Raw genomic sequence first — 25,120 nt, forward strand, 5'->3', positions numbered from 1 at the left:
AAATTTTGACCAGTCTTATAGAAAGAAATTAGATGACTAACTTTTAAGACTAGTCTAAACCTTTTATGCAACTGGCCCCTGGAGAAAAAAAAATTAGAAGACTAAACAAAATAAAGTAATTTACTAGTGGTTCTGAAAAACTGTTCATTGCTTAAGTCATTTAAACAAAAAAAAAAAAAAAAAAAGGAGTCAGTGTCTCACTTCATTAAAGTGCTCCTATTATGCCTTTTCAAATATGATCTTTCATGTAGTGTGTCATGTAGCTGTATGTGAAAATAAACTATCTGCAAAGTTGTGAAGCCGACAGTGCACGATAAATAAAGTTATTGTCTATCAAAAAAAAAAAAAAAGAGTCGGCTCACATTTACCTGAACGAGTCGTCAGGAATTAGAATCTTTTTCTGTTACGGCCATACATCACAAAGTAACACATTTGCATAATGTCCACCCATGTTCTATGTCACGAACAACTTGCCCGCCCACAAACAGTAAAATTTCCATTTGGTTTACGTCACATGGAAATTTACACGTACATTATACAGAAGATGCTGTATCCTATCCTTCACTTCCAAAAGATGAATCTACAAAGATTGTATTTTCTAGCGATCTTTCAAAATACCTAGTTGTGTATGTTATGTTGTGTAACAACCCTGCACACGTCTTGCTAACCGGCTAAATCACGCTTCTGTAGTTCTGATGTTCAGCTGTGGACCCACTGTAGTCTGACAGTTTGTGACTGATGCAGCTTGACTGTCTGTCTCATTAGTTGGAGTAATGATAAAGGATGGCGCACGAAGTGGCTTTCACACTGAGTGCAGAAAGCGCTGTGCTATGAAACCCATTCGTTTCAATTGCGACGACGGCTTGTTTCTGTCTCGACCAAAGCGCACGCGCACGCCGCGGACAAATGAGTTGTTCAAATGAACTTTTGCCGCTGCGCTCTGCAGGGCTGTACTAAACCCAGCGGCTTTCCGCGTTAGGTGTGAAAACCGCCTTATGCATACAGTGTTGAAGTTTACAACACAGAGGTGTGCTGTTCGCTTACATAAGCAAATTGCGAGCACTTTCCACGGTAGACCGTGCTAACTTGTCAATCAGCCACTTCAGCCGTTTCATCGTCAGACTCTGGCTCGAATTGGTATGGTAAAGTCGATGCCATCTTTTCTATGTATTGACAAGTATCCAGGGCTGTCAATCAGTTATGGTAATGGGTGTTTCGTTCTCCGACACACTGTACGCTGACCAATCATAAAGGACTGCGCCATCTGACCAATCACAGCAGTGAGGGCTCACGGAAAGGAGGGGTTAAGAGAGACTAGGTGTATTCGACTTCATCTACGGCTACAAACGGCGGTCAACGAGAGTAGCCGAGAGCAGTCGCGGGCGTCAAGTCGGATACTTTCTGCTCTCGTTAGTGAAGTTCTCATGGTGTTTGCATGCTCTGTCACAGATGAAGTGAATTAAATGCAATATTTATCAAATACACCGACTTTTCAAAAGCGTTTTCATGAGAAACAGAAACACTTTTCATATACTGCTTAATACAGCACCATCTGAACAAGAATAATGATCAACATAAACATATACTATTTAAATACTAATAAACTGGGGTTATGTATGCTTTTATTAGTGTTTTATGATAAATTTGACTCAATATAACATTGCGACTGCAGTAAAAACACTTTTAATGTTCTAAACGCACAGATTTGTCAGCATTATTAGACTTGAGGATGTTAGAATAAACCCAAAACACACGTGATCATTGTCATGTGAATCTGGCCAATTGTGAAACAGCTGTGTCATCATCTGAGCTCCTGCAGCCGCTCTGAAGAAACTGCACAGGCTAAGTCAGCTGGCTGCTCTCGAATCGCTATCGTGGTACTTTGATGCAACATGTGACAGTCACGAGGCGACGGCCCCGCCTCAAGTCGGACAAAATTTCTAACCGGCATGCACTTCAAGTCAAGAATTTAATCGAGCTGCGCAGCGCTGCGTTAAGAAACTTAAGATACTTAAGTGTTTATACCCAAACTATAAACTTTTATCCTAGTACTTCTGTTATTTAAATGTCTGTAACACCAAAATAATGATTATAATGTGGTTGAAAAGACTGTTTGTGTTGCTCTTTCTGCGTTCACATTTACCTGGACCCTCTGATTCATTAACATGGGCAGCGACAAAACGTGCTTCTCACACTCCACTCTCAATCGCTATGTGGAACAGTCCTAATAGACATAGCTAAATTGTCATTCAGGAATAAGATCGCGTGGGTGTTTGAAACGAGATCTCGATGTTTTAAGGATTAATCGTGCAGCTCTAATGTAAACACTGCAAAATGTTTAAGAGGATATCGTCACGAGATCTCGTCACCAGTCGTATCTCGTCACATCCCTACAAAAATCATCTTGTGATGTAAAAATCTTTGAGATTACAATACATAAACATAAGTTTAAACATTAACAATGGGTAATCACAGTAATATAATATTAAAAAAGTAAATGAATGTTGGTTACATAAAGGTAAAGTACATAAAAGAGATAAAGATGAATGTGAATGAAGACGTCTGAAACTGTCATCCAGATGTTGTGCCAAAGTGTTTAAATCCTGAAAATAGCAAGTAAAACAGTTAGTGGGTATTAATTAAACACTGCTTTCTGTTGCACAAATAGTGAGTTTTATTCATTTATTCATACACCAGAGCTCTTGTTCTTGAGGTTTATTCATCATTATATTAAGCTATGATGATGAGGATTATTTACTGAATAAACATAAGAATTGATCAATATTAAATCATAACACACTCTGGACTAAACGGCAGCCATTAACTTACATTGTTTATGTTAGCGAGTGTGTCTAAACGACCGATTTTACTTCCAATTTATAAGTAAACATGCAAAAATTAAACAATACACCTTTACTTGGCTAATTAACTGAAATAAAACGATCAGCTGCACAAACCTCTACTGAGTCGTAACGTGACACATAATCCAGGCAGGCAAGCCCAGGGCACGCACCTCATACGCCCACAGCAGATTATAATTGGTCGACTGACAGGCTCAAATCTGATTGGCTAAAGAGTGTGAGTGACCCATGTGGGAGGAGTTCGCTGCCAGGAAAGTCACAAAAATGCACACACGAATCCAAGGCGATTCACATTGGAAACCCATGATGAACTTTGAATTTTAAACATTCAGCAATGTCAGTGAATGTATATTTATGTTTTGTGCACATGAATTAGCTTTCATGTATGTGAATTGGCTTATGCATGTGCGCACTGTGTATTTTGCGTGAATAATTACTGAGATCATTTTGGCTCCATAGATATTGACCCTCCTCTTTGTTCAGGAACTTGTTCCATTTGTTCATCAAATGCTACTCATTGTAACAAAAGCTAACAACAGTGGTGGATATAACCACAACAAAAAATGTCAGTGTCTCAACTTGTCACGTGTCCTTGAGCATCAATTACAGCTTAGCAATGATGTCTCATGCTCTTCACAAGTCAGCATATTGTCTGCCGAGGCATGGCATTGAACTGCTCTTTAAGGGCTCAAATGGAGTGGCCTGCACTTTCTCCAGACCTGAATCCCATAGAAAACCTATGGGATCAGCAGAGTCGTTGTGTAGGGAGTCGTAACCCTGCACCCCAGAACCTCAATAACCTGAAGGCAGCCCACCAAGAAGAGTGGAATGCCATGCCTCTGCAGACAATAAGTCAACTTGTGAACAGCATGAGACGTTGTCAGGCTGTAATTGATGGTCAAGGACGCATGACAAGTTGAGACATTGACTTTTTGTTGTGGTATACCCATCACTGTTGTCAGCTTTTGTTTTAAGTAGATGGTTTGAAATGAAATGACCACTGCATACTTTTTAAACACCCTACTTTCATGATATAATCACTGTAGCATGAGTTTCCATAAGTTTCCCCTAAAAGTCAAATATCCTTAATTTTGTGAGTAGTGTACTTGATGAAAATAAAAGCGGTTGAAAGAGGCATTTTTTCGATTGTGCACACTAGGACAACCAACTGGAAATACCCACTAGTGACGTCATTGTATAATCAACCCACGAAGGACACAAACTAGTTTTCCATTTTGTACATAAGCCTGTTAGAACTGCTTGACCAAAGCAGTTGTAATCAGTATAAAATAAAGAACTTTTAGATTAAAGTGTCTCTTCGAAACCAGTTACATAACCACAAACTAAGAACCCCACACAAGAGAGAAAGACTTAAGATCAGGTAAATGTGCCAACAATATAGTACTTCCACAGGTCAAAGACACTGAACTTTCAGTAGACAAGCATTTTTCCCCTACCCATTTTCTTAAGAGCTTAAGCCCAACTAATACTCCAGCAAGAGTAGACTACAGTTAAGTCCTCTGTGGACTTATATACCAGAAGAGCCCAACAAGCACAAACCACAAGTGTGTTCAAATAGTAACATTTATTTTTTCCTTCAAAACAAACAAGTTAAATCAACTATGCAGCTACGACTTCACTTGTTGCAACAGCCTCAACATGCCTGGTGACAAGCGCTTGCTTTGAGTAGTCTGGGAACGCAATGGTGCGGTATCTTGAAGGTCAGGCTTAGCAGACTGCAACACAGACTCATAGCTTGAAGCAAGTTGTACATTACTTGGTTGCTGCAGGGGTTGGGAACCAAAACTGGAAAGAGCCTCAGAACTTGAATGGTCTGCCATAGAAAAGAGCTGGGATCCAGGCCAGAGAGACACAGATTGGCCACTAGGCTGGTAGCTGGCTTGTGCTGACTGCAGGCCACTAGGCTGGGGCGCAGACTGGAAGCTGGCTTGTGCTGACTGCAGGCCACTGGGCTGGGGTGCAGACTGGAAGCTGGCTTGTGCTGACTGTAGGCCACTAGGCTGGGGCACATACTGGAAGCTGGCTTGTGCTGACTGCAGGCCACTAGGCTGGGGTGCAGACTGGTAGCCAACCTGTGCCGGTTGTTGGACGCTGGGCCGGGCCACAGACTGGTAGCGAGTCTGTGCCGATTGGTAGCTTGTTTGTGCTGACTGCAGTCCACTGGGCTGGGGCACATACTGGAAGCTGGCTTGTGCTGACTGCAGGCCACTAGGCTGGGGTGCAGACTGGAAGCTGGCTTGTGCTGACTGTAGGCCACTCGGCTGGGGCACATACTGGAAGCTGGCTTGTGCTGACTGCAGGCCACTAGGCTGGGGTGCAGACTGGTAGCCAACCTGTGCCGGTTGTTGGACGCTGGGCCGGGCCGCAGACTGGTAGCGAGTCTGTGCCGATTGGTAGCTTGTTTGTGCTGACTGCAGTCCACTGGGCTGGGGCACATACTGGAAGCTGGCTTGTGCTGACTGCAGTCCACTGGGCTGGGGCGCAGACTGGAAGCTGGCTTGTGCTGACTGTAGGCCACTAGGCTGGGGCACATACTGGAAGCTGGCTTGTGCTGACTGCAGGCCACTAGGCTGGGGCGCAGACTGGAAGCTGGCTTGTGCTGACTGCAGGCCACTAGGCTGGGGTGCAGACTGGAAGCTGGTTTGTGCTGACTGTAGGCCACTAGGCTGGGGCACATACTGGAAGCTGGCTTGTGCTGACTGCAGGCCACTAGGCTGGGGCGCAGACTGGAAGCTGGCTTGTGCTGACTGCAGGCCACTAGGCTGGGGTGCAGACTGGTAGCCAACTTGTGCCGGTTGTTGGACGCTGGGCCGGGCCGCAGATTGGTAGCGAGTTTGTGCCGATTGGTAGCTTGTTTGTGCTGACTGCAGGCCACTAGGCTGGGGTGCAGACTGGAAGCTGGCTTGTGCTGACTGTAGGCCACTAGGCTGGGGCACATACTGGAAGCTGGCTTGTGCTGACTGCAGGCCACTAGGCTGGGGCGCAGACTGGAAGCTGGCTTGTGCTGACTGCAGGCCACTAGGCTGGGGTGCAGACTGGTAGCCAACTTGTGCCGGTTGTTGGACGCTGGGCCGGGCCGCAGATTGGTAGCGAGTTTGTGCCGATTGGTAGCTTGTTTGTGCTGACTGCAGGCCACTAGGCTGGGGTGCAGACTGGTAGCCAACTTGTGCCGGTTGTTGGACGCTGGGCCGGGCCGCAGACTGGTAGCGAGTTTGTGCCGATTGGTAGCTTGTTTGTGCTGACTGCAATCCACTGGGCTGGGGCGCAGACTGGAAGCTGGCTTGTGCTGACTGCAGGCCACTAGGCTGGGGTGCAGACTGGTAGCCAACCTGTGCCGGTTGTTGGACGCTGGGCTGGGCCGCAGACTGGTAGCGAGTCTGTGCTGATTGGTAGCTTGTTTGTGCTGACTGCAGGCCACTAGGCTGGGGCAGAGACTGGTAGCCAACTTGTGCCGGTTGTTGGACGCTGGGCCGGGCCGCAGATTGGTAGCTTGCTTGTGGTGACTGCAGGCCACTAGGCTGGGAAACAGACTGGAAGCTGGCTTGTGCTGAGTGTAGGCCACTGGGCTGGGGCGCAGACTGGAAGCTGGCTTGTGCTGACTGCAGGCCACTGGGCTGGGGCGCAGACTGGAAGCTGGCTTGTGCTGACTGCAGGCCACTAGACTGGGGCAGAGACTGGTAGCCAACCTGTGCTGATTGGTAGCTTGTTGGTGCTGACTGCAGGCCACTAGGCTGGGAAACAGACTGGAAGCTGGCTTGTGCTGACTGCAGGCCACTAGGCTGGGGCACAGACTGGTAGCTGGTTTGTGCCGGTTGTTGGATGCTGGGCCGGGCCGCAGACTGGTAGCGAGTCTGTGCTGATTGGTAGCTTGTTTGTGCTGACTGCAGACCACTAGCCTGGGGTGCAGACTGGTAGCAAGCCTGTGCCGGTTGGTAGCTGGCTTGTGCTGACTGCAGGCCACTAGCCTGGGCTGCAGACTGGTAGCGAGCTTGTGCTGATTGGTAGCTTGTTTGTGCTGACTGCAGGCCACTAGGCTGGGGCGCAGACTGGAAGCTGGCTTGTGCCGACTGCAGGCCACTGGGCTGGGGGGCAGACTGGAAGCTGGCTTGTGCCGACTGTAGGGCACTGGGCTGGGGCGCAGACTGGAAGCTGGCTTGTGCCGACTGCAGGCCACTGGGCTGGGGCGCAGACTGGAAGCTGGCTTGTGCCGACTGCAGGCCACTGGGCTGGGGCGCAGACTGGAAGCTGGCTTGTGCCGACTGCAGGCCACTGGGCTGGGGCGCAGACTGGAAGCTGGCTTGTGCCGACTGCAGGCCACTGGGCTGGGGCACAGACTGGAAGCTGGCTTGTGCCGACTGCAAGCCACTAGGCTGGGGCACAGACTGGAAGCTAGCTTGTGCTGACTGCAGGCCACTAGACTGGGGCACAGACTCAAAGCTTGCTTGTGCTGGTTGTTGGACACTGGGCTGGGCCACGGACTGATAGCGGGCTTGCGCTGACTGTAGGCCACTGAGCTGGGAGACAGGCTGGTATCGTATCAGTCCTGGTTTTTGGTCACTAGGCTGGGCTACATACTGGTACCTGGCTTGTGCCAGCTGCTGGCCACTGGACTGGTCCCCAGATTGAGAGATGGTTTGTACTTGGACACCAGGCTGGGCCGCAGATTGGGAGACTACTTGTCCTGACTGTGAAACAGCTTGTGCTGGCTGTTGGACACTGGACTGGTCCACAGACTGTGAAGTGGCTTGTCCCATATGTTCAAAGCTGGGCTGGGCCATAGAGAGCTGGCTAGCTTGTGCGGACTGGTCCACAGATTGAGAGATGGCTTGTACTTCGACACTAGGCTGGGCTGCAGGCTGAGAGACTACTTGTCCTGACTGGTGGCTGCTAGACTGGTCTACAGACTGTGAAACAGCTTGTGCTGGTTGGACACTGGACTGGTCCACAGATTGGGAGATGGCTTGTTCAGAGTGCTGGCTGCTGGCTTGAGAGGACTGTTGGATGCTGGCCTGGGCCACAAGTTGGTAGCCTCCCTGTGCTGGTTGTACACTGCTGGATTGAACTCTGGATTCATATTGTGACCCATAGCTGCCTTGCACTAACTGAGAACCAGGTATGGTTGACTCATTTCGTCTCTGCAAAGGCTTGAAGGTAAAACTGGAACTTGAAGTCTGGACTGGTCTGGTACCAGAAAAGAGCTTGGAACCAACTCGTGAAAATCTACTTTTCTGGGGCTTGACAGAGGGTTGTTGGCCACTGGACTGGGAGCTGGTCTGCATTAGTTGAAGACTACTAGATGCTACAGACTCATTAGATTGCACAAGCGTTTGAGAAACAAGCTGTGCTGGCTGGGGTACAGACTCACTGCTCACACTTGTACCCAATGCAGGTGCCACAGAACCAGAAACAAGACTGCCACTACCAGCTGAAGATACCAGAGAACCTTGAAGTTTACTTCTAATGGCAGAGTCAGAGCCAAACATAGAAACAGAGCCAGAAGAGACGGTTTGAGGACTATAGCTTGCACTGCTATATACATCCTTAACTGCAGCACTGGGATCCACACCTCCTCCTTGGCCTTGCAAATCAGAACTTTGTGGTTTCACATCATCCTGCAAAAGGAGACCAGCCTCATAGTATCCAGCATGACCTCCTCTGATGACAAAACCATCAACTAGGGAGAGAGAAAGAAAAAAAAAAACACATTTAAAAAAAAAAAAAAAAAAAAAAAAAAAAAAAAAAAAAAAAAACCACACACATTTGTTTGTTAATTGTGGGGACTTTCCATAGACTTCTATAGTTTTTATACTGACAAAACAATATTGTCTACACCCTAACCCTAAACCTACCCGTTACAGAGAACATTTGCATCATTACACTTAGATAAACATTTACTATTTTTAATAATTTAACATTGTGGGGACCAGCCTGCGGTCAAAAATTTCAGGTTTTACTATCCTTGTGGGGACATTTGGTCCCCACAATGTAGCAAAAACAAGTACACACACACACACGTTGATAAACCTGCATTATAGAACTTGACAAAAAAAAAAAAAAAAAAAAAAAAACCACACACAAACTTACCATTTCCAATATGACCACTGACACAGAGTGTGAGCAGAACCAGAGAAAGTCTGTAAACAACATTTGTATTCAGTATAGGATAGAAAACAAACCAAACAGAAATAAATAAAACACAATATAATAATTTAACATCATACCTTAAAAGCCGTACAGCAGTATCCCCCATATCCAGCCAGAAAAGAAAAAAACCCAATTCCTTACCAGAGCAATAAAACTACAAAACCATAAAAAGTCTGTTAGACACCAACACATATTAGTGCTACTGAATTGGTCCTTTTATAGTGCCTGCCCCTGCAATTACCAGTTGCTTCCTGTCAATCAGTTGTCATGGAAACCTGTAATACACAATTATTGGGTTCAGGTGTTACAGCTCTGATCGCGACAACTACCGTTTCATTCCAGAGTCATGAGAACAGCAGTTTGCTGACTGTTCAGAAGTCTTTTAGAACTGATTTGGTCATACATAACAGATGTTTTACATGTTTATTCTTGTCAGTTTTTACTTTATACTGTGCTTAATCAATTAACAGGTCTGTTAATGAGAGTGAGGTACTAAAATCATTAATTTAACACATTTGTATACTCTAAATGGATGTGTTAATCTGCACTTCTAGAACAAAAAATAAAAACTAGAGCAAAGTGGACTGGTCATTTTAGCTCAGATTTGTTATGAAAAAAACACATGGCAATAGAAAAATCAGGCAGGGCCATTCCTGTAAGCTTTCCTGTGGAGAAAGCTGTGTTCAGATGAGACCCTCATCAACTTATACTTTTGTATTCTGCTGCATGGACATTCCAAAAACATGATGTCAGTACTGTGCTTGGAGGTATCAAACAGGAGGTACTTTTTGGACTGGGGTTTTAATACATGTCTGACTCAGATTAATCTGACTCTAGTGAGTAACTAAGCCAAGTAACTAGAATTCATATGGCACATCTCTGACAGTATAATGAAAAAATGATATGTAAAATACTATATACAGTACATTCTTGGCATTATGAACATGGTTACTGGCTCAACCCAGTCACCTGAAGAAGTCCATCCTGGTGAAAAAAACAGCATATGCTGGTAGGTATGTTTTGGTGCTGGGATGCTGGTTAGATATGTTTTGATGCTGGTTTAAGCTGGTCCTTTGCTGGTTTATGCTGGTCCTTAGCTGATTTAAACTGGTCCTTAGCTGGTTTATGCTGGTCATGTTGCTGGTCAAGGACCAGCATAAACCAGCTAGGGTGGACAGGATGTTTTAAACCAGCAAAGGACCAGTTTAACCAGCATCAAAACCTACCTACCAGCATATGCTGTTTTTTTCAACAGGGCAGTGGTGCTCTGATAGGTGTGCTCACCCATGTTTTGACAAAAGCCAGACAAAGCTATCAATGTTATAGGTCTATGTATAGAGGAGTACAAGCTTACATCCATCCCATGTTCATTTCAACATTCCTATGGACAGATATGTTAAGACCTTTTTACAAACAGTTAAGATAAAACAGCAATGTTTTAGTTGCACACCTTTAAGTTGACTGAGAATTGAGTTGGGTTTCTTATGGAAAAAATTAAGTTTAAACACTGGTATGAAGATCTGTCTCTGATAGGGAGAAACGATCAGAAGTGGTCATGTGTTTACATGCGTCTCAGACATGTTTCCCATGATTGCTTGTTTTTTGAATTGCAAGTGAAGAGGTGTGTTCGACTTGAAAACTGAGTTTTTTTTCGAGTTGAAAATGGAGTCGGACACTTTCTGCTCTCGTTAGAGATGCTCTTGCGGTGTTTGCTTACTCTATCGCAGATGAAGTGAATTAAGTGCAATATTTGTGAAATACACAGATGTTTTTAAGCGTTTTCATGAGCAACAGAAACACTTTTCTTATACTGCTTAATACAGCGCCATCTGAACAAGAATAATGTTCAACACAAACATATTCTATTTAAATAATTATAAAGTGGGGTTATATATGCTTTAATCAGTGTTTTATGACAAACGTAACTCAATATAACATTGCTCACAGATTTGTGAGCATTATCGGACTTGAGGATGTTAGAATAAACCTGAAACACACATGATCTTTGTCATGTGGTGAATCTGGCCAATTGTAAAACAGCTGTGTCGTCATCAGAGCTCCTGCAGCCGCTCTGAAGAAACTGCACCGGCTGAGGAAGCTCTCGAATCACTATCGCGGTATTTTGATTCCACATGTGACAGTCACGAGGCTTCGGCACCGTCTCAAGTCGGACAAAATTTCTAGCCAGCATGCACAGCTTCAAGTCAGAATTTGATCGAGCTGCACAGCGTTGCGTTAAGTCGAACAAACCTACAATCTCTGATTTCAATATATATATATGTACACACATAATTCACATCACTTACTGTTTGTTAATAACTTTTTTGTAAATGTACTTGAATTTTAATCAAACCACACAAGTGATGCATTTTAATTGTTTTAAAATTATTTTAAAAGGAGTACCTGAACTTTATGCTTTGCATTATGTGTACATGTTATGAAGAAGTTCCATCTTGTGTATTTGCATATAAATTGACGTTTTCAAATGTTTAGTTTGGACGGTTGTTTAAAGCCACAAATCTGCAAACTTTATAAGCTTTCTTTAAATCAGCGGATGATTGAAAGGTAAGTAGGTGGTCCTTCGCTGATGTGGACGGGGTAAATTAATATTCACGATAAAGACGACCAATCAGGTGCAGCATCCCTTATGAATATTAATTCCCCCCAAATTTGAAAAATTCTTGGCATTGTAGGAGTTATGATTATTTCACTTTGCACTGTGTATTTGTTTAATGGAACCTATTTGTATTTAGATTTCTGTTTTAAAGACCAGTGTTTTAATATATATATATATATATATATATATATATATATAGTGTTGTGTTTTGCAGAGCTTGCACAATACTGAATGGTCACCCACTTAGCTAATACTATTTGTTCCACTTTTGGCCAGCTTGAAGATGCTGTAATCCCTGTTGCTCTTTCTGTCTTTCTCTCTCCCTCCCTTCCTTCTTCTCCAGGCTTGTCATACTCTGTTTTTCCCTTTAGCCTTCTAGACCCTGCCCCTTGGTCATCTAACCTCACTTTAATTGGACGACAAGTCTGCCAGCAGCTCAGCCATTGGTGGAGCTTAACAGCTATTATGCTTGTTCAAGAGGGCTATAACTGTCCAACAGCAGGGGAGGGAAGGAGCGAGAGAAAATAAGGGAGTGACAGAAGCCGGGAGAAGAGGGGGGGCTCATTCAGCCTACGAGAGCGAGGAGGAGTGGAGCGGTTAGTGCACGGAGTAGGGAACTTGCTGCCTGTGGGAAAGTAAACAGCACTGGGTATTTGCCGCCCTCTCAGAGGCCTCGTCCAGCAGCAGCAGCAGCGGATAAACGGAGGATGAGGATGTGTTCAAGGAGGCAGCTGATTTCATAGCAGGAAGTGCATGGGAGGTTGTTGGGATTAAAGTCCCTCTTGGGAGGTGCTAAAGCTTTCCTGTGGAAGTACTACTAAGAACAAAAAGGTGAGTTGTGCTGTTTATTGTTTATTGTTATCAATTTCACTTTTCTCCTGCACACTAATACTCTAAGTTTGCTTCCCGTTCATGCAACAAAGGCAGGGGCACCATGAAAAGGGGTCTTTTCTCTAGAGTGGGGGTAGGAGAAGAGAAGACAGAAGAGGAGGCTGTACACTCTCCCTAATTTCAGTGGCTCATTGGGAAACAGTGGGATCTTACAAATCTCCCTAAACCCAGAGCAATAGTTCACCCGAAAAAAAATAAAATAAAAAATCTGTCATCATTTACTCACCCTCATGTCATTCCAGACCTTGTATGACTTTCAGTGGAACACAAAATATGATATTTTGATACATTTCAATGGAAGTGCTGTACTGAGACATTTTTCAAAATATCCATTTTTTCTAAGTTCCACAAAAATGAATGTCAAGCAGGTTGGAAACAATATAAGGGTGATTAAATGAATTTTGTGTTGAACTATCCCTTTAACCTAGTGTTAACCAGCAGAACTTTTGACACAGATACAACTCTGAGGTGCTAAACACAAATTGGTAATTGTTGAATATTTTTGAAGTCCATGTACAACCATATATCTGATTTAGAGAGAAATTAGAGCAGCTTTTTAAAGGCTAATTCCAACATAAGATTCATAATCGCACACTTTGTGTGTAGGGGCCTCAAAACCCTACCACTCCTAATCTACATAGCTGCCACTCAACTTTCACCGACTTCCTTTTACAGTTCCAGAATTAGATTTAGTTTAAAAATGGGCTGTGTTCCATTTCCCTCCCTTTTTCTCTATGACAGTTCAGCGTCGTTAGCAGTCCATGCATGTCCGAGAGAGAGCTGCAGTACAAACGCACCCTGTCAGTGGTCTCGAATCCAAAGGGGGTTTTGGGCCCTCTGGGATGTCAGAGGCATATGTACAATCGCAGAGGCCTCCTAGCGGATGTGATACTAGATATTGGGTGGAGGGAGCTCTGTCCACATGTTAGCAAGAATTTGACGGTTCCCGTCTGACACCCTGAGGCGTGTGAGAAAGTCTTCAAAAAGTGAAAGGTGTTGTATGAAGCCCTCTGTGCTGTTTGAGAACACATTACACAACAACATGAGAAAAAACTTGAAACTCTATATGTTCAGATGGTGAAAGAGGAGCTTGTGCTTTTCATGTGTTTGTTTCTATAGACGTAAAGGGAGGATTGAACAGATCTTTTGAATGTGTGCACGCCAAACCACATCATGCTTTGAAGGTTTGAGAATGTGAATGAACATTCTGAGTGAACAATGACATGTTACATGATTCTCTTTGTTGTGTGTTTTATGGTTTACTGTGTTTTGGCATCACTGTTATCAGGTGGCCAATGGAATTCCTAGCTTCAGTCATTTACAAATGGTGACTGCAAGTCATGCACATGTCAGAGAGAAGTTGTTTTCACTGCAATGCCCAGTTATGAAAGTTAACATTCAGTAATATTATTGATTTAACAGCATTTATACTATGGAGTGTTTTCATGAAGTGTCATTATTCAGCCATATTGGTGGCACTTAATGTAAACAATGCAACTGAACAAAACTCACATTTTGCTAATTATTGCTGCTGAAAATGGTCAGTTATTGTCATGATTTGAGTTGTATTGTAATCAGTCGGACTGGGGAAAGTACTATAAACTTTGGAGTACTATAGACTGCCAAAAGTTATAACAAATCAAGGAGAAGAGTGCAAAAACTGTCTGAACAAAAGGTGTTTGTGGTTGGCTAAACTGAACCAGGATTTCCTGGAATCTTGACAACATTCATGTTTGTTCTTATCATTTCCAGTCAGGTAGGTGACATATTAAGCTTATATCTTATTTAATACTGCTTGTACGTATCTTTACCACCTATTAACTTTAGTTTGTCAAAAAATTGTGCCCTTTTTTCATTTAGACAGCATAAATTAGCAGAACAACGTATTCAGGATTACATTAAAGGGTTACTCCACCCCAAATTGAAAATTTTCTCATTAATCACTTACCCCCATTTGCCTTCGGAACACAAATTAAGATATTTTTGATGCATTCTGAAAGCTCTCTGACCCTCCCATAACATGATCAATGTCTAGAAACGTAACAAGGAGATTTTTTGTATGCAAAGAAAACAAAAATAATGACTTTATTCAACAATTTGTCTCCTCTGCAATCACCCTAGTGCCATTTTGCATAGTATCCCCTGAACGCAAACAGCGTACGCTGTTCTGTGTCAGCCGCAACACACGGATACATTGTTTTAATTTACATCGAGGCATAAATAAATGTAGAAAAAATATCCGCATGGCGCAGCTGACACAAAACAGCATACGTCGTTTGCGATGACAAAATTTCCATTTTGGGACGGAGTAACCCTTTAACTGTGCAATCCATGCTGTTGTTTACATCCAAGTATCGCCAATGTGGCCGCACATCTGGGTAGCTGACCAAATCGTGACATAAGTGCAAACCCTCTATATATATACAATATAAATATGTAGTATATAAATAAATGTGACTTGAAATTTTTATTAAACATTACAAGGTCACAGAATTTTTACACATGCATGGATAAATTGTTCACAACAAGATCTATAACATACATTTAGAAAATCAATAAGGTGAAGTTTCATTTGATGTTGATTTTAACATACTATTAATTTAAAAGTGCATTACAGACAACCCAAGGATGAATAATGCATCCTTGCATGTCTGTGGTCTGCAGAATCAGCCACTGCTGAGCCTGCACATTTTGAGTATGTACAGTTGTAACAATAGAGGACATGTAGAGGTGTGTACACAGTCATACTGCTGTTTAAATAGAAGGGTAAGGTGCAGTTTCCATGGAACCTGCCATTAAATAAGAACGCACTGGTATTGTTGTACATACACCATGCGCCTTTTGTCTGTGAGCTGAAATTAAAAAGGAGATTGTGTAAGATAAATGTACACATGCCAAAAAAAGTAAGAAAAAATAAACCAGATATACAGTAGCAAACTATATTTTATAATCTGACATACTGTATTTTAAGATTTTGCAGTGCATTCATTCATGCTGAGCACATGTCCTTGTTTAATACCCTGTGAACAAGAATGACATCATCACTCCTTATGAATCACTGTTGGCATATCGCTGAACTGTCCAGCTATTTCTTGCACGGACTCTTGGGACACTGATAAGGAGTGGAAAAGGAAGTTTCTTCCTTGTGTTGATACACTGCTGCCTCCGTAGTTTTATTATGTAACGAGTATCAGTCCCTGCTGAAAAAAAACAAAACAATGTGAACTATCGCAAAATTTGTAATGGTTTTACCTGTTATAATAGGAATTGTACTGTTTTTAATGGAAACTCTAATGGTGCCTGTTGGTCTCTGTTGGTAATTGGTCACCTTCTGTTGGTGGCTTGTTAAAACCACACTACAGGAAACCATTTTTAATAGTTAAAAGTTGATGGATTGATGGTAATGTTTACAATGGCATTTGTAATTAGAATTTCTGTGATGGTTTCTTTTTTGCAACTCAAAACTGGGTAGTAGACTGCAGGGAAAAAAGTACTATAATGTACAAAAGTCGCTTAGATCCAGTAAATATTTTTATTTCTATCAATAGCAATGTAAATGCTGTTATGTTATATTGCTGTTGCTTTTATCTAAATCAGCAGATGTACATTGTGACATTGAACGTTTTAGGAATGGCACTTAAAGTCTGTCTACTGCCTGAAGAGTGCGCATAATCCACCAGGGGGCAGAAGATGTAGTACAGTATATTGTAGTTTTTTTCCAGGAAGGTGTTGATATGACAGTACATTTAGTATTATATAGTTAAAAAAGGAGGAGAAAACACTTCTTGTTTTATTGGGGTTAACATCAAAAGTCATAAATCCAATCAAATTACTTTGGTTAAAATCTAGTTTAAGCTACAAATTGATGCAAACGGATGCAAACAGACTGGTATGGATGTCCTGTGTTGTACGGTAAATCATATTTATTATTCATTTACAAATCATTAATTCTGTTCTGAATTTTCTATTCAAGTTTAGGATTAAAGACTTAAATCTCTTTTAAATATATATATATATATATATAACTTTGGGAAGAAGAGATACATCAAAGCAAGGAAGCTTTTATCTGAAATGTACATAAAACAAGTTGAGCATAACATCTCTTCACAAATGCACACTATTAAGAGTGCTACACTTCTTTAAGAAAGTGAAGAGAATAATGCATTACAATATGAACAGCCAATCAGAACTGTGTATACAGTTATGCTGGATTGCTGTAATACGTTTTGCATTAATGTTCTTCCGGTTTTAGGTGAATAATGCAATTGCACTTCCCTTGAATAAAATATTATTGGTTTCACTTTAATATTTCAGTACATTTTATGAAGTTCTTAAGTTTGTTTCAATATTAATTTTGTCTAAAATGTTTCTTTTAAAATACAGTAATAGAATAAAGTTATATAATTCATGTAATGAGTTGAATTATTCATTTAATCCTAATGCTGAACAGTTGAGATCTCTTTGATATCTTTTTAATGAGACTGTTATAGAGCACAACTGACAGTAGTGTTTTGGATATTCATGCTATTTGCTTTGAATATGGATGCACACTGGCTTTAACTAATGCACTGTCAATACTAGTCTGCCAGTCGTAATGCTGCATTACTCCATGAGCAAATGAGTTTATGGTCTGCTTCATAAAAATCTAAGCATTTTTGGGGAAGACAGTGCACATACTTGTGGTGCCATCAGCCAGTCAGCATCATCATGATGTCACTTTCCTGTGGTTCTCCCTGGTTAAGACTATCACGTCATACATTGCTATCAAAAATGGATAAAATATTGGAGACAGATGATCCTTTCTCTTCAGCAGTGCTTGGTCCCACCATTTCTCACATCACATACCACTGACCTTTAGACTTGTGATCTAACAAACAGCTAGGCATTCCTCAGTGATGAATGCAGAAACAACGCTTTGTGAGTTTGTTCCAAGGTCTCATCACAAGAGTGCCATTGTGTGTGGTGTAACATGAAGTGGGCTGGCTGGAGAAACAGTGTTTGTGGTCCACTGTAAGGGACAGAAGGCCTTGGCCACAGTGGCTTTACTAGAATGGACACACATAAATCTGAATTCTGAAAAACATGTCTGGTGGTGTTTAGTCTCCCTTCAGTATATTAGCATTTTTGTAACTGATTCAGTATTTGAATAAACATACAGGCAAATAATTTGTGGTTAGGTCTTTAGCCAGATTTTGACTCAAAGTGACCATCATTGTACACAAGACTTGTACTGTAAGTGATTATTTATTATTAAATATTCTAGCGAACATGCCCGATGGGGTTAATTAGTGATGCACTGTACAGTCTAAGCATGTGGATTATTATTATGCAAACCAAATTTTTATAGTCCTCTAAGCCTATAATCTTCTACTGCAAACATAGATTTTGGATAATAAATAAATAAACATCAATACATAATTTATATTCTGCTTTGTATGTCTGGTTGTGACATCATTTGTGTTCTGGAGATAAAACCTTATTAGCTGTAATCTATTCCCTTATCCCTAGAGTTTTGCAAATAATCCAAGTAATTCCTGTACAATCATCTCCTCATGGACTATAAGGCAATATCAGCAGAAGTGTCACTGCATGGATTTGTGCCAGCAAAGGAAACAATTGTGAGGTCATTAAACTGCACAATGTGGAATGAGGGAGTGTTTTGTCTTTAATAAAAGTGCAACTCATTAAATGAAGCTGTTTTTTGACATTGACACGATTACGAAGGAATGTTTAATAATCTGTGTACAGTGCTTTAGGAGGGGGAGGAAAACCTCCCAAATGCTAAATCACTAAACTCCACAGCAGGCTTGCCTATAACTGCAATTTAATGACATCATTTTCATGTTATCTTTTAGCGTGTAGATCCAAAACTGCACTGATATACAAACTTGCAATGTGTGTAGACAATGACAATTTACAATTACTTTTTTTGATTTTCGAAGTGTAAACTAACTGTAGATGGTGTAAATGTCATGAATATACATGCCTAACATATCTTAGTCATCATACATATATATATATATACATACACACACATACACACACACACAAGCACAAGTAAAAGACCTACACAGAGCGTAGCATGATGTACAGAGTAACAATTGACTGTTCTTTTTTACAGAGCCTATGTCCACAGCTTCATCTCACCAGTACCTGGAGAAGGATGTGGAGGAAGAAGAGCAGAGAGAAAAATTCAAATCTGAAGATGAGATTGACAAACAAAAGGGCAAAACTACCTCTGGAGATGAGGCCGCAAAATGCAGCGAGCCTCAGACACATTCAAATGAATTGGAAGGGACTCAGGAAAAACAAGCGGATCATTTATCCCAAGTGGTCACTACGGTTTCCCCCGGTGGACAGGAATGTACCAGTCATAACACTAGTAAGTTTCCATTATTAGTGTTTTCCCACATTGTTTGGGTACTCATTAGGTATTGGGAACTACTATTATTTCAGGAGGCAAGCTTTTGCTACAAGTAGCCAAAGAGCTTATTTTGGCATATCCCTGGTTAAAATTTAGGGCCAGGTTTCACAGATTAGATTAAGCCAGGACTAGGTTACGGTTCAACACTGCTTTTAAATACACACGGCAGTGAAAGTTTCAGTTAATACAACTCGCATGCATTTTAGCCTGGGACTAGGCCAAGTCTTGTCTGTGAAACCAGAGGTAGTAGTTATACAAGTCAATGGAATTGTTATACAAGCCAATTTCAACTCTACTAGATTATGCAAAATCCTCACTTTTTTTTTTTCCTCTCTCCGCTTTTTTTTTTTTTTTTTTAAATAGATCTGTCAACCACCAACAAAAGGTAAGACTGTTAGTTTTCACTTAAAGACCCACACAAAAATACTTGCTAATGACATTTTATTGATGCTTTCAAAAAACAAAGCATTAGCCAAAACCAGATAACTGCAAACACAAGTAAATAGCTAGGATTTTACTTGTTGCAACAGCCTGAACCTGCTTTGGGCCGAACGTTGGCTACCTCGAGCTGGTCCAGGAGCATTTTGGTTTGTGACAGGCTGATAATTCAGCAGTGCTGGATCCTGAAGTCCAGGTTGCACAGACTGCGACACAGACTCATAGTTTGAAATAAAGAGACTACTGGGCTGCTCCAGGGTTTGTGAAGTTGATCTGGATACAGATTGGTAACTTGACGGTCCAGGAATAGAGGTTTGGAACCCAGGCTGCGATACGGTCTCAGAACTTGACTGTGCCTGGTATCTAGACTGCGCTGACATGACTGGGGAAGAATAGCCAGACTGAGCCATTGACTGGCGGCTAGGCAGCATTTGAGGCTGGAAACTGGGCTGCCCTGCCATGGATGAGACTTGGTATCCTGATTGTGACACAGTCTCAGAACTTGACGGTGCCTGGTATCTGGACTGCGCTGGCATGGCTTGGGAAGAGTAGCCAGACTGAGGTAGTGACTGGCGGCTAGGTAACATTTGAGGCTGGGAAGTGGACTGCCCTGCTGCTGCAGAAGAGATCTGATATCCGGACTGAGAGACGGTCTCAGAACCGGACTGTGTCTGGTATCTGGACTGTGCTGACATGGCTGGGGAAGAATAGCCAGACTGAGCCATTGACTGGCGGCTAGGCAGCATTTGAGGCTGGAAACTGGGCTGCCCTGCCATGGATGAGACTTGGTATCCTGATTGTGACACAGTCTCAGAACTTGACGGTGCCTGGTATCTGGACTGCGCTGGCATGGCTTGGGAAGAGTAGCCAGACTGAGGTAGTGACTGGTGGCTAGGCAGCATTTGAGGCTGGGAAGTGGACTGCCCTGCCATGGAAGAGACTTGGTATCCAGACTGAGAGACCATCTCAGAACTTGACTGTGCCTGGTATCCTGACTGTGGTGACATAGCTGGGGAAGAGAAGCCAGACTGAGCTAGTGACTGGCGGCTAGGTAACATTTGAGGCTGGTAGCTGGAAGGTTCTAGCTTGCTTGAAGGTTTGTAGCTGGATTGCACAGGCTTAACTAGAGACTGATACACACCTTGCTCTGGCTTGGCCAGAGGCTGGTAGCCAGGCTGTTGCAGTTGTCTCAAAGGTCCAGACTGCAGGCCACTAGGCTGGGATACAGAACCATAACTAGGGAGTCCAGGCTTAGCAAAAGGCTGTCGGCCTGGAAGGACTGGGGGCTTGTGGCTTGGCTTTTCAGGCAGTTGTGAAGGTCTGAAAGTGGACTGGAATGTTGCTTGCAGTGGTCCAGGAGGGACTTGGCTGCTGGGTGACACCACAGACAGGAAGGTGTCGTGCCCAGGCTTCACTGCGGCCTGGTAACCAGGTTGAACAACAGGTTTGAGGTGCTGAGTGAAGGATGTAGATACTGGTCTGGATGGAGGCTGATACCCCATCTGTCCTGGTTGGGCTACAAGCTGGTAACTGGGCTCTGATACATACTCTTGGCAAGTATAAAGTTTGGAGCCAATTTGATAAAGTTGTCCCACTTGGGCCTGCACTGGCTTGAAAACGGTTTGTTCACTGTGCTGGACTACAGACTGATAGCTAGATTGTGCTGCTTGCAGGCCGCTTGGCTGAGCCACAGAGGAGTAGCTGGCTTGTGGTGACTGTTGGCTACTGACTTGTGCAACCTGTGGCCTAACAGTTTGGGCCACAGACTGGTAGCTGGCTTGCACTGGTTTTAAGACACTGGGCTGAGCCACTGACTGAGAGCTGGCATGTGCTGCTTGCAAGCCACTGGGCTGGGCCAAAGACTGATAGCTGGCTTGCACTGGTTGTTGGATGGCAGGCTGGGCCACAGACTGGTAGCCGAGTTGTGCTGGCTGTTGGACAGCAGTCTGGGCCACTGACTGGTAGCTGGCTTGCGCTGGTTGTTGGACTGGCTGTTGGCTTGTGCTGGCTGTTGGACAACAGCCTGGGCCACTGACTGGTAGCTGGCTTGCGCTGGTTGTTGGACAGCAGGCTGAGGAGGAGCCACAGATTGGTAGCTAGCTTGCGCTGGTTGTTGGACAGCAGGCTGAGGCGGAGCCACAGATTGGTAGCTGGCTTGTGCTGGTTGTTGGACAACAGCCTGGGCCACTGACTGGTAGCTGGCTTGTGCTGGTTGTTGGATAACAGGCTGAGGCTGAGCCACAGATTGGTAGCTGGCTTGTGCTGGTTGCTGGACAGCAGGCTGAGGCACAGATTGGTAGCTGGCTTGCAAACGTTGTTGGACAGCAGCCTGGGCCACTGACTGGTAGCTGGCTTGTGCTGGTTGTTGGATAACAGGCTGAGGCACAGCCACAGATTGGTAGCTGGCTTGTGCTGGTTGTTGGACAGCAGGCTGAGGCACAGATTGGTAGCTGGCTTGCACAGGCTGTTGGACAGCAGCCTGGGCCACTGACTGGTAGCTGGCTTGCACTGGTTGTTGAACAGCAGGCTGAGGCACAGATTGGTAGCTGGCTTGTGCTGGTTGTTGGACAGCAGGCTGAGGCACAGATTGGTAGCTGGCTTGTGCTGGTTGTTGGACAGCAGCCTGGGCCACTGACTGGTAGCTGGCTTGCACTGGTTGTTGAACAGCAGGCTGAGGCACAGATTGGTAGCTGGCTTGTGCTGGTTGTTGGACAGCAGGCTGTGGCTGAGCCACAGATGGGTAGCTGGCTTGTGACGGTTGCTGGTCAGCAGGCTGAGCCACTGATGGGTAGCTGGCCTGTACTGGTTGTTGGACAGCAGGCTGGGCCACAGACTGATAACTGGCTTGTGCTGGTTGTTCGGCAGAAAGCTGGGCTACCAACTGGTAGCTGGCTTGTGCTGGTTTTCGGCTACTGGACTGAACTAGAGAGCTATAGCTTGGTTTCTGGAGTGGCCTGGTACCAGAAAGGAGACTAGAGCCAAACTGAAGTCTATCTTTTTGAGGCTTGAAAAGGCTACTGGGCTGTGACACAGGCACATTGCTGCCCAGTGCTGGTTGTTGACCACTGGACAGGGCAACAGATTGGCTGGCCTGCACTAATTGCTGGCTGGAGGCCTGGGCTACAGACTGACCACTGCCTTGCACTGGTTGTTGGCTGCTGGCCTGGGACACTGACAAGTCAATGGTCTGAGGGAGTTGTTGGCTGCTGGGCTGACCCACAGATACATAGCTGGCATGTACATCTTGTGGTCCACTGGGCTGAGACACAGGCTGAGAACTGGCTTGAGCTAGTTGCTGGCTGCTTGGCTGAACCACAGACATGTCAGTTGCCTGAGGATGTTGCTGGCTGCTGGGCTGAGCCACAGATACATAGCTGGTCTGCACTTCTTGTAGTCCACTGGGCTGAGACAAAGGCTGAGAGCTGGTTTGAGCTAGTTGCTGGCTGCTGGGCTGAACCACAGAGAAGTCAGTGGCCTGTGGGAACTGCTGACTGCTGGCCTGTGCTAGTTGTTGGTTGCTGGACTGAACAGACAAGTCAATGGCTTGTGGAAGTTGCTGGCTGCTGGGCTGGGTGACAGATTGGTAGCTGGCTTGTGCTAGTTGGCTGCTGGGCTGGGCCACAGACTGAGAGCTAGTCTGTTCTAGTTGTTGGCTATGGGGCTGAACCACAATTTGTTGGGCTTGTGGAATTTGCTGGTAGCTGGCCTGTGGTAGTTGTTGGCTACTGACCTGGGCCACAGAGTGAAAGCTGGCTTGTGCTGGCTGTTCACTGCTTGGCTGGATGGCCTGTGCTAGTTGCTGGCTGCTTGGTTGAGCTACAGTTTCATAGCTAGTTTGTACTGCTTGCTGGCCACTGGACTGGGCTGCTTGCTGGCTGAATGACTGACTTACAAGTGCATAGCTAGCCTGAGCTAGCTGAGGGCTGCTCGACTCCCTGTGGTGTTGCACTATTTGGTATCTAGGCTGTGACCTGGATTCATTTTTGGGGGACAAAGGCTTAAACAAGCCAAAGCTTGGATTCTGAACTGGCCTGGAACCTGAAGAAAGCTTAAGGGGCAGTCCACTTGACTGCCCTGTAGACTGGGAGCTGGCCTGTGCTAATTGTTGGCCACTGGACTGGATCAACTGCAGGGTGCTAGACTGGGCCATGGCTCCAGAGCTAGTTTGGGCTGGTTGCCGACTGATGGACTGGGAGATTGTCTGCACTAGCTGTTGACTGCCAGGTCTTGCCATGGAGTCATTGCTGGTCTGCAGAGGAATTTGGGAAGTTAGCTGCACTGGCTTAAGAACAGAATTACTGCTTTGCTGCAACGGCACCGAGACCAGGGAAGAATGGATGGTGTCAGAGCCTTGAACACTAACTGACTGGCTTAAACCATATTCTGACATGCCCATGCCTACTGCACTACCCATAGAGCCAGGAACAAGACTACCACTTCCAGCTGAAGCAAGTTGAGAGCCCTGAAGCTGGTTTCCTGTGTCCAAACCAGAACTTCCACTGGTCACTGGACCACCTGAATAGCCAGGCTGAGAACTGTAGCTTCCAGTATCATAGCCTCCCTTAACTGCAGCACTAGAGATCATATTCCTAGAACCCAGTGGCCTGATTGGTCCTGCTACATCTCCTGGGCCAAACCAGGTGTAAAAACTTTGTAGTTTAACATCCTGTATGGGTTGACCATCCTTTGGGTTATAATATCCAGGACTGCCTCCATTGCTGACAGAACTATAGCCATCAACTACAAAAAGATAAAAAAAACAAAAAAAAAAAAAAAAAACAAAAACACACACACACACACACACAACACACAACACACACAAAATTAAAACAATGTTAAAAAGTTACACATATAATACATATACATACAATATACTATAATACATACAATACATAATTCAACTGGATAAACTTACCAGTTGCAATACTGTGATGAACACCAAGGCTTAAAATTACTGCTAAAGAAAAACTGCAAAACACTTATTTTCAGTAACTGCACAACCATTTTTTCAGTACCTTTAGTAAATTAGTTGTAGTAAGTCTCAAAAACCAACCAACAAACACATAAACATACCTTAAAATGCTCATTGTAGTAGTACCCATATCAAGCCAAAACTACCATAATCAACTCTTAGCACAACTACAAGAAAAAGAAAAAAAAAACAAAAGCTTTTAACCAACCCAACTTTATATAGTCCTTGCCTCTAACAGTCACAGTTTACTAGATCATTATCGCAGACCAATCAGTTGGCACAGCTCCCTCTAATGGATCGTCATTAGTTTCAGGTGTAATAGTATGTCATGAGGTATTTGCTTGGAGCCACTTATTTTTTCAATATTGTGTATTTTTTGCATTTTTGTAAAAACCAAGTGCATTTATTTTGTAATGCTGATCTCAAACATTCTTTTTCTTGGAATATTGGAGTGATGATTTGAAATAGTTTATGGATTTGTGCTGTGTGAATCAACAGATTCTCAAATGCAGTTAAGTGGTTTAAAAACTAGATAGCCTACACATTACTTAATTTAAATGTATCTTTATAGTTAACTGCATGCCAGGCAATGGCCCATTTTAGTTCTGCTGTGTTATGAGGAAATGCATGATAATAGAAAAACCTGGCCATATCATTCCTGTGAGTTTTCCTGTGGTGAAAGTTGTATTCAAAACGAGACCCTCTTCAGCTTATGCTACCGTTATATTCTGCTGAATGGATGTTTCCAACAT

At 43.7% G+C, this 25,120-nt stretch overlaps 3 protein-coding genes across 12 annotated transcripts in view; 1 reads left to right on the forward strand and 2 right to left on the reverse strand.

Moving 5' to 3' along the window:
* Positions 1-4,431: 4,431 nt before the first annotated feature.
* LOC127172826 (uncharacterized) lies at positions 4,432-9,212 on the reverse strand. Of its 8 annotated transcripts, none has more exons than XM_051122253.1 (4): positions 9,104-9,212; positions 8,967-9,016; positions 6,329-8,556; positions 4,432-6,211 (listed from the first exon to the last, which is right to left on the reverse strand). In XM_051122253.1, the coding sequence occupies exons 1-4, from the start codon at positions 9,130-9,132 to the stop codon at positions 4,490-4,492; spliced, it is 4,029 nt and encodes a 1,342-aa protein (XP_050978210.1). In that variant the 5' UTR covers positions 9,133-9,212; the 3' UTR covers positions 4,432-4,489. The 8 variants fall into 8 exon arrangements, with proteins under 8 accessions (XP_050978210.1, XP_050978216.1, XP_050978215.1 ...); XM_051122259.1 differs by having other exon boundaries at positions 4,432-5,263; positions 6,047-8,556; XM_051122258.1 differs by having other exon boundaries at positions 4,432-5,215; positions 5,930-8,556.
* A 2,942-nt stretch (positions 9,213-12,154) lies between these two features.
* Positions 12,155-25,120, forward strand: part of arhgef10la (Rho guanine nucleotide exchange factor (GEF) 10-like a) — a 412,439-nt gene continuing 399,473 nt past the window's right edge. For 2 of the 3 annotated variants that reach the window (XR_007828683.1, XM_051122260.1), the window contains exons 1-3: positions 12,155-12,474; positions 18,656-18,916; positions 19,322-19,343. Coding sequence is in view for 2 of the 3 variants with exons in the window: in XM_051122260.1 (XP_050978217.1) it covers positions 18,661-18,916; positions 19,322-19,343 (278 nt within the window). In the remaining variant the exon portion in view is untranslated. The remainder of the gene's footprint in view (positions 12,475-18,655; positions 18,917-19,321; positions 19,344-25,120) is intronic. The other variant, XM_051122262.1, reaches the window with a different exon arrangement.
* On the reverse strand, positions 19,383-24,622 carry LOC127172825 (paternally-expressed gene 3 protein-like). The gene is made up of 4 exons (XM_051122250.1): positions 24,470-24,622; positions 24,312-24,364; positions 21,420-24,136; positions 19,383-21,342 (listed from the first exon to the last, which is right to left on the reverse strand). Exons 1-4 carry the CDS (start codon positions 24,496-24,498, stop codon positions 19,465-19,467), a joined length of 4,677 nt encoding a protein of 1,558 aa, XP_050978207.1. The 5' UTR covers positions 24,499-24,622; the 3' UTR covers positions 19,383-19,464.

Source organism: Labeo rohita, chromosome 11 (assembly GCF_022985175.1).
Source record: "Labeo rohita strain BAU-BD-2019 chromosome 11, IGBB_LRoh.1.0, whole genome shotgun sequence".
Lineage (NCBI taxonomy): Eukaryota > Metazoa > Chordata > Actinopteri > Cypriniformes > Cyprinidae > Labeo > Labeo rohita.

What these genes read in the sequence shown, in the direction of transcription:
- LOC127172826 (XM_051122252.1), bottom strand. Translation starts at nt 9,132, where the DNA reads ATGGGGGATACTGCTGTACGGCTTTTAAG. An exon ending in ACTGCTGTACGGCTTTTAAG is followed by an intron (nt 9,017 to 9,103) that starts GTATGATGTTAA and finishes TGTTGTTTACAG; the next exon opens with ACTTTCTCTGGTTCTGCTCA. An exon ending in CAGTGGTCATATTGGAAATG is followed by an intron (nt 8,557 to 8,966) that starts GTAAGTTTGTGT and finishes CTCTCTCCCTAG; the next exon opens with TTGATGGTTTTGTCATCAGA.
- LOC127172825 (XM_051122250.1), bottom strand. Translation starts at nt 24,498, where the DNA reads ATGGGTACTACTACAATGAGCATTTTAAG. An exon ending in ACTACAATGAGCATTTTAAG is followed by an intron (nt 24,365 to 24,469) that starts GTATGTTTATGT and finishes AGTGTTTTGCAG; the next exon opens with TTTTTCTTTAGCAGTAATTT. An exon ending in TCATCACAGTATTGCAACTG is followed by an intron (nt 24,137 to 24,311) that starts GTAAGTTTATCC and finishes ATCTTTTTGTAG; the next exon opens with TTGATGGCTATAGTTCTGTC.